This window comes from Haliotis cracherodii, unplaced genomic scaffold, assembly GCF_022045235.1.
Source record: "Haliotis cracherodii isolate W230 unplaced genomic scaffold, xgHalCrac1.p SCAF_40, whole genome shotgun sequence".
Taxonomy (NCBI): Eukaryota; Metazoa; Mollusca; class Gastropoda; order Lepetellida; family Haliotidae; genus Haliotis; species Haliotis cracherodii.
The window spans coordinates 223848-236438 of record NW_027266298.1 but is presented as its reverse complement, the minus strand read 5'-3'; the positions used below and the strand labels follow the sequence as shown (position 1 = coordinate 236438).

The 12591-nt window shown below is 39.6% G+C and overlaps 1 protein-coding gene across 1 annotated transcript in view; it reads left to right on the top strand.

Moving 5' to 3' along the window:
- The window catches only part of LOC139441417 (uncharacterized), a 48995-nt gene that overhangs the window by 27797 nt on the left and 8607 nt on the right, over positions 1-12591 (top strand). The window contains exons 20-26 of the mRNA XM_071222333.1: positions 1190-1318; positions 3017-3190; positions 4751-4907; positions 5772-5875; positions 8112-8237; positions 9061-9198; positions 10240-10422. Coding sequence (XP_071078434.1) covers positions 1190-1318; positions 3017-3190; positions 4751-4907; positions 5772-5875; positions 8112-8237; positions 9061-9198; positions 10240-10422 — 1011 coding nt within the window. The remainder of the gene's footprint in view (positions 1-1189; positions 1319-3016; positions 3191-4750; positions 4908-5771; positions 5876-8111; positions 8238-9060; positions 9199-10239; positions 10423-12591) is intronic.

Here is a 12591-nt window from a genome sequence, read left to right as displayed (position 1 = left end):
TCTGTCCATCAGGGAGTAATGTGATGTGTGCCAGCTGGGTGAGTGTCCAGTGTCTGTCCATCAGTGAGATGTGTGCCAGCTGGGTGATTGTCCAGTGTCTGTCCAACAGTGTGATGTGTGACAGCTGGGTGAGTGTCCAGTGTTTGTCCATCAGGGAGTAATGTGATGTGTGCCAGCTGGGTGAGTGTCCAGTGTCTGTCCATCAGTGTGATGTGTGTCAGCTGGGTGAATGTTCATTGTCTGCCCATCAGTTTGATGTATGCCAGGTGGGTGCGTGTCCAGTGTTTGTCCATCAGGGACTACTGTGATGTGTGCCAGCTGGGTGAGTGTCCAGTGTCTGTCCATCAGTGTGATGTGTGCCAGCTGGGTGAGTGTCCAGTGTCTGTCCATCAGGGACTACTGTGATGTGTGCCAGGTGGGTGCGTGTCCACTGTCTGTCCATCAGTATGATGTGTGCCAGGTGGGTGCGTGTCCAGTGTCTGTCCATCAGGGAGTACTGTGATGTGTGCCAGGTGGGTGAGTGTCCAGTGTCTGTCGATCAGGGACTACTGTGATGTGTGAGTGTCTGTCCATCAGTGTGATGTGTGCCAGCTCGGTGAGTGTCCAGTGTCTGTCCATCAGTGGGATGTGTGCCAGCTGGGTTAGTGTCCAGTGTCTGTTCATCGCCCTATCCCTCTGTCTCGGGCTGATACACTTTCAACTCCAATACAAAATACTTCCATTCGGACATGGCATTATCAGGGTTTATGTTGACTTACAAGAGCTGTAATATTTCAGAAGTCAGAGGACCCTTTCCGTGGTGTATCTAGCTACTCAACACATAACGAAGATTAAGGCCATATCCCTGTATAGTGCTGCATGTCGAAGCAGCTCGATATTGGGAGAAACGTCTACGAGAATTATTCAGGAAATGTAATGTCATAATGTCCTGTGTTAAGTGATCTCTGGAAACTATCAAACCTTATTGTCGGAAAAATCTATGTGTCTTCATACTTTTACCGTGCCTACATCTACAGAATGTCCACCAACTGTTAAGGTAAATAAATGTATTCTGACTGATTCTCAGAATTGATGTGGTATGATTGTGTACGTTCTCCATCTCATGGCCCACCTGTATTATGTATCTATAAAATCTGATGAGCTGTCAGAAATGAATTAAATTGATATTTTGAGTATGATGCTTTTCCAGAGAGCAAGTTCGACAACTACCCTGACTGTGCGGAATTAAAGAAGGCAGGGTTCTGCGAGAAGGATCTGACGAAGGCAAGGGCTGGCTGTGCCAGAACGTGTGACACGCCCAATGTACCTGTTACCCCAGGTAATATTTACCTGTCCAAGCATCACATCTGTGTGTCAATACTTCACTGACATTTACCTGTCCATACATCACACCTGTGTGTCCAAACTTCACTGACATTTACCTGTTCATACATCACACCTGTGTGTCCATACTTCAATGACATTTACCTGTTCATACATCACACCTGTGTGTCCATACTTCAATGACATTTACCTGTCCATACATCACATCTGTGTGTCCACACTTCACTGACATTTTCCTGTCCATGCATCACATCTGTGTGTCCACACTTCACTGACATTTACTTGTCCATGCATCACACCTGTGTGTCCATACTTCACTGACACTTACCTGTCCATACATCACACCTGTGTGTCCATACTTCACTGACATTTACCTGTCCATACACCACACCTGTGTGTCCATACTTCACTGACATTAACCTGTCCATACATCACACCTGCGTCCATACTTCACTGACATTTACATTTTCAGAAATGACACCTGTATGTCCATACCTCACTGACATTTACCTGTCCATGCCTCACACCTGTGTGTCCATACGTTACTGGCATTTACCTGTACATAGATAACACAGGTGTGCCCATACTTCACTGACATTTACCTGTATATAGATAACACAGGTGTGCCCATACTTCACTGACATTTACCTGTACATAGATAACACAGGTGTGCCCATGCATCACCCTTTTGCAAGAAAACGCAGTCCCACAAATCTGCTTGACGGTGATCCTTTCATCGTAAGGTGTATAAGTACGGAAAGTCTGATACATTTTCCTCTTTGGTGAATGACTCTCCGTATAACGCCGTCTTCAACAGCATGTCAGTCAGCTTGATGTAGGAGGACAGCTTTAAGAGATGCAAGTTTTAGAGTGAGTGAGTGAGTTAAGATTTAGCGTCACATCGGCAGTATTTCAGCCATATCGTGACGAGAAGTACATTAATAATACACATAATTATACGAAATAAAAACCTGTCGACGAAGGACAGTAGAATAACTAGAATATCACAGACTTGATTTAAAACTAGTTGTGAATAATAAAAACAGTAAGCATTAATGAACATCACAATATAAAAATGGGCTAGAAATCGTCAGCAACAGAAGGGAGATCACCATACTGGGGACCATGGGGACTTACAGTACTTTTGCTTCCTGCATGGACCCCGGCAGGATTTATATCATCCCTTCAGTCACTGGCGACAGTGAACCAGTTAAGCCTTAGATTAAAATAACGAAGATACTACGTTTAAAATCCTAGTGTGCTGAAAAATACTTCGAATGATTTGGGACTTACATACCCTCTTAGGGGGACAATAATTTTACACTACTTCAACCCCCCTCAAGGGTACAGCCACTAACAATCTAAGTTATGAATTTCGCACTACCAATTTTTAAAACAATACATTGAACACATCAAAATTTATGAACAAGTTCTATTTCCTTTAAAAAACATAATATTAAACGAGAATTAACATCATTAAAAAGGTCCTTAATTGTTTTTACATTGAAATATTTATCCCTTGTGATGGAAAAATGCAAGTTTTAGACGTTCACCACTTTGGTGATACCCGAACACAGATATGGGGCTGAAAAATCAAGAACAATTAACAGGGCGAGTCTCGGTTTCGAACACAAATGCCATCTACACTATCACGTATTCATGTTCATATAAGTTCATATTTGAACCTTGACAGTGACGACGTGTTCTGCACCTGACGATGTTGCTGACGCTGACCCCGTGACGATGCTGAGTTCCAGCTACAACCTCGGGGATACCGTCCAGTTCAAATGTAAATCTGGTTCAGACACCCTCACCAGGACATGTTTGACAGACGGGACGTGGTCCCCCGGGGGATATGTGTGTGGAAGTGAGTAGAACTGTCTGCCTAGCATCTATGCAAGGTGTATACTAATGTTAGTATGCTTTTCTGTGTATGTTTTTTTGTTGTTTAACGCCGCACGTTGCAGTATTCCACCTTCGTGACTGCGTCTTTGAATAATCGAGTCTGAACCAGACAATTCTTGATTGTTTGTTTGGGCAACTATTCATACCGTTAGGGTACGATGACAAGTTATTAGCGAGGAACTGGCGAGCAGTCATTATATTGTCGTACACTAAGCCATCATATATTGTGTCGTGCTTTAATAGACAGTCAGCCAGATAAACATTGTTGACACAAGCCAAAATCAGTTTCTAGTAATGCATATGTGTAAAAAGTAATTACTGCACTGATGACGAGGATGTTTGAATTATATATATGGTTTCTTATGGGATGTGTTTCATACGCATATTCGCTAAGTCACTTCAATACACTCAATATATCGCAAGAAAAAAGTTGTATAAACTACAGATAGAGGATTCAGTTTCAGAGGACAGATTAGGACAAAATTATATTCATCCTTTAAATCCCTACTAACAAAATACAATATAAACTCCCATGTCGGTCTGTTTATATGTGTAAAGTGTGTGAAGAAAGTCTCAATCTTGGTTGTACAATTCTAATGTTTGTGTTACTTAACTTTGTACAGATATGGTTCTATTCTAAACTTTAGTTTATATGTTTTATATACTGGCATTGAAGAAAGTTCTCGGACATTTCAGAACCAATCCGAAGTGAAATGATCTTGTAAATATTGAGGAAACATGGACTGTTGACTTCTTGTGGGTGTAACCATACATCTAAAAACATTTTCTCTCACTTGCTTCTTTTTTCATTTATCCTCTGACTTCTTGATTCAACTGATGCCTGGTGCATTTCTTGCAAACTAACATTGGATTTCTTTGAAGAACTGAGTTTGAACCAATATTTTATCATGCGAACTTTACCATCCTACTCCCCAGAAACTTGGAAATCCCTTGTTCTCTCTGAAACTGCTAGCGTATTCATACAGAATTGTGTGTGGATTCTCTGGATACTCTCTACGTTTTGCCAATCCCATATTTCACAACCATAATTCACAGAATCCATAAGTGGCGCCACGAACAACTCAAGTGAAGAACCAATACCTATCTGATTTCTACTGATGTCTTTAAGTGATGCATTGCAAGCTTTAATACCCGTCTTTGACATGGTGGTAAATTTTGTGGAAATGTTATATTTCGGATAACACATTCTTAGTTAAGGACATATTCTGGTACTTTTTTGGGGTTGAGTCCATGTATATTACAAAGAAAGTGTTATCCCAAATATAACATTGAATTCATGTGACATTTTTTTAATAATCTATGGTCTAAAACGTTTGTAAATAATTTTTCAAAATTACTCAACAGAGTTATGCCTCTTGAATTTTTCCAGTCATCAACACTTCCCTGTTTAATGTAAAGGTGCCACAGCGCCAACTGACCAAACTGATGGGAAATGACCACTATCTAATAAACAATTAAAAAAGGTTGCAATATTTGTATCTGTCTTCACTGACTTTCCCAGGTTGCCCCAATGGCTGGCATTTCTACAACGGCGACTGTTTCGTGTACGTCAACGTGGAGAAGAACTATGCTGATGCCGTTTCCCACTGTCAGTCGCTGGGAGCTATAGTTGCCCCCACCAAGGACATGAAGGAACTAGAATTTGTATCAGCTTTACGGTAAGAATTAACCAATAGTGGATTGATATTGTTGGCTATGATCCTCTCAGTTGCTAGCGATCTACTGGCGATCTCATCGCGTAATAATGGCGGCCTTGTCACTATCTTTTGGCGGTCTGGTCGCAATGCGACTTCGACTTCTTGATGTTTATCTATAATTATGGTTGATCCGATTGCTGGTATCTACGGGACCAAGTCTGATCAAATGATTTGGATTCATTATCACTAAGCAAGTGGCATATCAACGTTATTGTCTATTGTTCTTGTGAGGATCGAACATCGGACAAAAGGAACTTTGTTTAGGAGTTGGTGAAATGCCTTCACTCTATCATGTTAACATTACACTGACTTATAACAAACCCAACACTTTTATATTGATGAAATACTGTATTTATCTAAAAACAAGATACCGGAACTAATTTCAGTCTGCCTCAATGTCATCAGGGATTTTTTCAGAGAAAGATCGTGAAGATCAGTCAGAAAATATGAGATAACTATAGAATATTCGCCTGTTTTTGTCAAACAACATGCTGGGCACTCATTCAGATATCAACTTTGGCAGGTCACTTATTGAGATTAACATGCTTTTGGTCAGAAAAGAAAAATATCCTTCATATTTAGGTTTGGATGATCTAAGCCATTGAAACACCAACCGAGCTTCGGTTGCAAAAAATGTCAGCCACAGTCAACGGTAATCTATGGAATACCACAAGGGACATTGTCGCGTTGCCGCAGTGTCTCCCACCCAAAATCAAGTAAAAAGCGTCAAAATTGCCCAAAGTGACAATGCGAGATTTTGATAGTAGTATTCCATAGCAATGTATATTTTCTTCATGAATATATTCAGGTGCTTTGTGTTTTCAGGGAAGAGCGCAAATACATTTGGATCGGTGGCACAGATATTGACACTGAAGGGTCGTTCAAGTGGTCGGATGGCACCCCCTTTACCTGGACCAACTGGGAAAACGGTATGTCACTCCATCTTTATTCATTTCAAAAGATAATATTCAGTATGTACATTGCAAAAAAGAAATCTGAATGAAAGAGAATAACCATTTTACGCCGAAACAGACTCCAACTGGCGCAAGGGACACGACAGCTATGAAAATGATATAAATGGACCACTGAAAACCAGTGATGACACTACCAATCAAAACGACAAAAACTTGTCCTTGAGCATAAGAACTCTCTACTCGTTGGAATCTTCGTGGACAGAGCATGCTCTATTTTACCTCAAAAGTTTAGAAAAATAGACGCTAAGGGCAATTAGTAAAGTTAAAGTCATCGCTCTTGTCAAACAGTCATGTGGAGAGTTTTTTTGTCACTCTGAATCTTTATACCAATAACTTGATTGTCTGGTCCAGACTTGATTATTTAAAGTCCACCGTCCTTTAACTCGAATATTGCTGTGTGCGATATTAAACAAAAAAGAAGAAAAAGATGCACACACCAAAATATGAAACACATGCGGCTGTTGCACTGGTCCCTATGATTTCTAAGACAAATATTGAACTTTAATAGATGGTCAATATACCTGAAGCTTTAGTTCAACGTCTTGGCCAAATTCCCGTGTTTCGGCAAATCCTTGCAGAATTTCTGACGATTCATATGCGTATAGTAATAGATCAGCACGTGGAGACAATGGGGATGCCTGCTTCTTGCCTCAATGTCTTATCCCAAATTTGTCATGCTATCTGTCCACTATTTCCCATAGTTGCTTCTCATCACAATTCAGATGTCATTTGCCTTCATTTTGAACAAGTTGTCCTGAACCGGAAAATATAGAGATGTAAGTGAGTGACAAATGTCCCATGGATCAAGAATTTAACTTACGTGTTTTCTGAGTTTACACAATTTCAAGATGCTTTCATATTTTTGTAAATTCACATGGCATTATTTCCACTTATTGCATATACATTAAGTTAATATATTGAAATATACAGTGTTAACGACAGAGTATAATCATTCTCGATTGGACATAAAAGGCAAAATAGTGGTGACCATTCAGTATGAATGGATCACTGAAAATCAATGATGACACCAGGTGTTCGCGAAAAGGGTAAGACTTTCCAACTCTACCTGTTGCTCCCATAACTGACACAATTTGCATACACAACATGGTGTCGAACGCCTCACATCAGTACTTCCGCCATACGATGACGGCCTGTATACAATTGAGTCTAAATAACACAACCAGGTGATAATGGACCAGAAAATCCAATGACATGACAACGCGTTTACTGATTTTGTTGAAGCTAAAAATAACTTGTTAATTTGTTTATTTCACATGATACAATATACATACTTTGCATTTAATTAGTTAATGCTTTAAAGTGACTGACCAAAACAAGGAGGACATATTTTAATAAAGCCACAAATGAGTACATTTAAAATAAAAAAATGAGTCCAATCATGTTTGATGATACTTGTATGCACACTTTCGTGTATTTGCAAAAGAAAAACATGAGTTTTGAGCAAAGGAAAATATTCTCGGCCGGTCATGGTCGGGCCCACAGGCGAAATTTTCAAATAACGCCACAAATTTAGTTGAATTAAGTTAAAATAAACTGAATCATGTGTCACGATGCTTGAAGACAAACCTTTATGTATTTGCCAAAGAAAAACATGAGTTTAAAGCAAAGGAAAATATTCTCGCCAATGGGCGACATAGCTTAAATATGGAGTTTTATAAAAAACAAACAAAAATTCGTTCTTCCTTTTTATAGACCAATGAGAACAGCTTGTTCAATTTTGTACTTACCTTTGGCAGAGACTGGAGCCAAAGAATTGAAATTGGGCGTGTTTGATGTTAATTTAGAATTACGTCCTTTCTTGATCCATAACTCGGTCCTCAAAGTTATTTAGATTCACTTCTATCCGGGTTAGAATCGGTCTTCTGCAACGCATGCTTGTCGCAAGAGGCGAATTACAGGATCACGTGGTCAGGCTCGCTACTTGGTTGATGCTTGTCATCTTATACAAATTGCTCAGATCGATGTTCAGGGTATCAGTCACTAGATTGTCTGGTCCAGATTCCACTAATTACAGATCGCCGTCATATAGGTGGAATAAACAAAACACTAACAAAATAACCACTTTCTGGGGTAATAATTAGTGTTGACATTGAAACAGCACAACTACAACATGTAACTGAATACTGTTTAGACGGCGTTAAACACTCACTCACCCACTACTTCTGTCCAGGTCAGCCCAACAACTACGGCAACAAACAGGACTGTGTAGAAGCTTATACAGAGAAATACCAGCATCAGTGGAATGACCTGTACTGTTCTTCTGAGCGTACGTTTGTCTGTAGCAGGAAGAGAGGCAGTGAGTATATAACACCTTGACTTAACCTTGAACTATGACAATACTTACGGGCGTAACAGCACACCGCAGTGTACATATGTACAAATACATTGGGTGAACCTTTTGCTGAAAGTAACCTTAGTGAAAACATGTCTTCTATAAAGACGCTCATCATTCCTTGTACCTGCAGCCCATATGGACAAGATGTATCATCCATACAAGTTACATTTGTTCATCATTCATCCTATAAATACTAACTTGGAGGAATAATACATCAATGTTTCATTCATGTTGCCCCTGAGGTGTCAAAAATAGCTGAGATGAATAATGTAGAGTTCTTTTGTACACAATCAAGGTATGGATAAGATACAAAAAGTACTGTGTATGGATGATATACAATTATTTCCTTATGTGGTAAAATGCCGAGAGTAACCTGTATTCTCTTATATCATTCTGTTGTGCGTGTAGCCCATGTCGACAAGATAAACAGAGCGATTTCCTTTGATGATATATCAATTGCCCTTGATACACGTGTAAACGATATATGCGATGTAAGATGATTATACCAGACATAAAGCTTATGTTTCTTATAGGTATCACGCAGTTCGTTCATGTAATCTGCATTTAGAACTTTTATGAGCCATATCTGTTTATATCTTCCTCTTTCCCTGACATAATATGCACACTATGTGACTTAGTTAAATGGATTTATCTGTGTTATTAGAACGTCGACTGGTAGAGAAATCCTCTTGGGAATATGCGTTTCTTTCAATCAGATATGTTTACATATAAAAATGCCTTCAGTCTTTGTGTTGTTTGCTACTGATGAAGTTGTTGCCTTCAGGTCGTTCCATCTGTGTGGACCGGAGACAGGACTGTAACAAAATCCTGAAATCATCGCCTAAGGCCTGTGTGGAGTATGACAAGTTTGCAGGGGAGCAGTGCCCTCTAACGTGTGGAGTTTGTAACGACAGCGGTTCATGTATGTTATATTCTTGTCGTAAACAGTTTGCATTTCAAAAGTTAATTCCAGTATAGGACTGCCTTCGTTGCTTAACGTGCATCCAACATTCCGTTGCTACCATCTGACAACGTTCATATGTCGAGTAGTACATATAGCACCCGTGTAATACTGATTGTATGAAACTCGTTAATAGTTCTGATATCTGACGAGTGAAATAGAATTTTATTTGTTACTTGCCGTTTATAACTTGCCGATTAACTAGGCGATCCGCAGCACAATCCAATTGTTTTAACATAATAATACTTCAAACATGTCAAAAATTTAAATGTACTAATTTAATACAATATAACGGCCAACCTTTAGAACTCAGGGGTCCGTTCCACAAAGATATCGTAGCGCTAAGGTTATCGTAACTCCCTTAATTTAATGTCGACTCACGACTGCCGTTACGCTTCGATCGCCTTGTACATCGGGTCCTGCACCGCAACATTTACAATCACAATACGCTGTGACATAATTTGTGAAATTTTGTTGCAAGAGACACCGGCGAAACAATGTGCCAAGGTTGCTGGCGTGCATAAGCTCCCGTCAGTGATCTCTTCGAGCAATCTCGTTGAATAAGCCGAGGGGTGTTGGGAGCTTTCAATATATTTTTGTGAAATTTGTTCCCTCAGTGCATATGCACAAGCTTTCGTATTACACAATGTGTAATACAGGTATATATTTATTAAACAGTTGATCTCTTCACGGGCATGTAATAGAGTTATGACTTTAGGTGTTACCCCCTGGAAACACTTGTAGACCTCATCACCGTTTCCCTCAAACGTGTACAAGCTTTGTACCTAACGATGCCAAGGTCCATTCTATATTATTCTAAGTTTCGGGCTGGTTACACCACCCAGACTTGGTCATTTAAGGACAACCGTGACATAGATACAATTTTGCTCACTGTTCATCCACCTACTGACCCTCTCTCCAACATTGTAGAGCAGTTGTCTGCACTGTACCTCTCTGCACATCACCATACTTTACTGTACTGCACTCTACTCTCTGTTCCAGCACTCACCTGTTTGGTAGCCGCAGCCTCGACTCACGTCATATTGGAGACAGCTACTGATAAGGTGTCACGTGGTCAGGTGGCCATGTACAGGTGTAAGGATGGCCATGTACGACAGAGTGGTCATCCAGAAAGGGCGTGTCTTGCTGGTGGTCAGTTGAGTGGAAGTGACCTTGTTTGTAAAGGTACGTATACATACACAATGCAGAAGGCATGAAACATTTGATGGATAACAACTTCTTCATCGTTTATAACAACTTCCGGTCTTATTCCTTCCTCCTTATCATTCACAAAAATGGTTGTTACATAACCCGAATTGAACCTCCACTGAACCACAATGAACTATTACAATATACAATGTCCAATACCAGAACATAGTACATACCTACATTGAACCCCAAATGAACCTCTAAAATATACAATGTTCAATGCCAGAACATAGTACATCCCTTTACAGACCAATATGAACCATTAAAATATACAATGTTCAATGCCAGGACATATTACAAATATTTACTTGACCAAAACAAACCATTACAATATACAATGTTCAATGCCAGAACATAATACATACCTTTACATACCACAATGAACCATTTCAATATACAATGTTCAATGCCAGTAAATACTACATACCTCCACAAGAAGCCACAATGGACCATTACAATATAAAATGTCCAATGTCATAACATATTACATACCTTAACCACCATGAACCATTACAATATCCCATGTTCAATGGCAGGACATATTACATACCTTTACAGTACCAAAATGAACCAATACAAAATAAAATGCTCAATGCCAGGACATATTACAAACATTGAACCAAACAATGAACCATTTCAATATACAATGCCAGTAAATAACACATACCTCCACAAGGAACCACAAGGAACCACAAGGAACCATTACAGTATACAATGTTTAATGCCAGGACAAATTACATACCTTTACAGGACCACAATGAACCACTACAATGTATGTTCAATGCCAGGACATATTATATATGTTTGCATGATAAAACTCCAACTACAGTTGTGAACGTCTTTATATGATTGAAGGATGTGTACTACACACCAAAGAGGTCGTTTCCGTACGATTTCAGTAGGAATTGCTATTTACAAAATGCATGCTATGTCATGTTTAACGAATGCTGCCATTGTCGTAAAAGTTCTCTTGAAGAGGCATACTATTGTTATTAAATAATTTCTTTCTATCTCCTAAAAATGGACCCGTGAAGATCCAGGATAGAATAGGTCTTCAGCATGCTTGGCGTAAAAGGCGACTGTGCTTGTGATAGAGGCGACTAACGGGATCGGGTGGTCAGGATCGCTGGCTGGTTGATACAAGTCATCGGACTATTGCTGGCATTAAACAACAACAAAACCAAAATTCTTTACAAATGCCCTTTAATATTAATTAGCACCAACTAATTTTACCCCACGGGACAACACAATCGGGTTGGTGAATATTGACTTGTGTTAATTGGTTGGATCTAGAATCAAAACTCATGCAGGGGCCTCTCGTCATCTTGAATCCGCTTAACTGGATGATAATTATACTGACGTGTTAATATCCACGCCGCTTGTTCTACATTACTATGAGTTGATTCCCGAAAATTCGGTTGACTAGAAATTCTTGACCTGGAAATTGATCGCTTAGCAAACAAACTATCCAACATAAAAGAACAATCCTACTACCTACTGGTTGCAAATAATCAACTGATGAACACACATTCAGATTACAATGTCTGGTTCAAACAGATTGCTGATTGTCCATATATCCCCATCAACAATGTTCATGTGTATTTAATTATCTCACAATTAATGAATGTCTAATGGTTTTATTTCATCTCCTTTGGGTGAAGCCATTAAAGTATGTTGGTTTGGTTGGTTGTTATTTAATGCCGCACTCAGCAACACTCCAGCAATATGACGGCGGTCTGTAAATAATCGAGTATTGACCAGACAATCCAGTGATTAACATCACGTCAATCTATGGCAATTGGGATCGATTAGTTGCATCAACCAAGTCAGCGAGCCTGATCACATGATCCCGTTAGTCGCCTCTTATGACAACCATAGTCGCCTTTTACGACAATCATGGGTTGACCTATTCTACCCCGGATCTCAACAGGTCCCATTTAAGTATGTAATTTGGCACATAACCCTTACCACATGCACGACTTTTGCTGTGTTTAGATCGGCACAGTTGTATGGGTATGCATGGATAGTAAGTTGCTTGACTATCATATCATGTTTCGGTGTCGAAACACATTAATCGGAAAAGCCGTTATAGAACTGGCATACTGTTCAAAGCAGAGTTAAACCAAAAATGTACGTTTTGCTGTG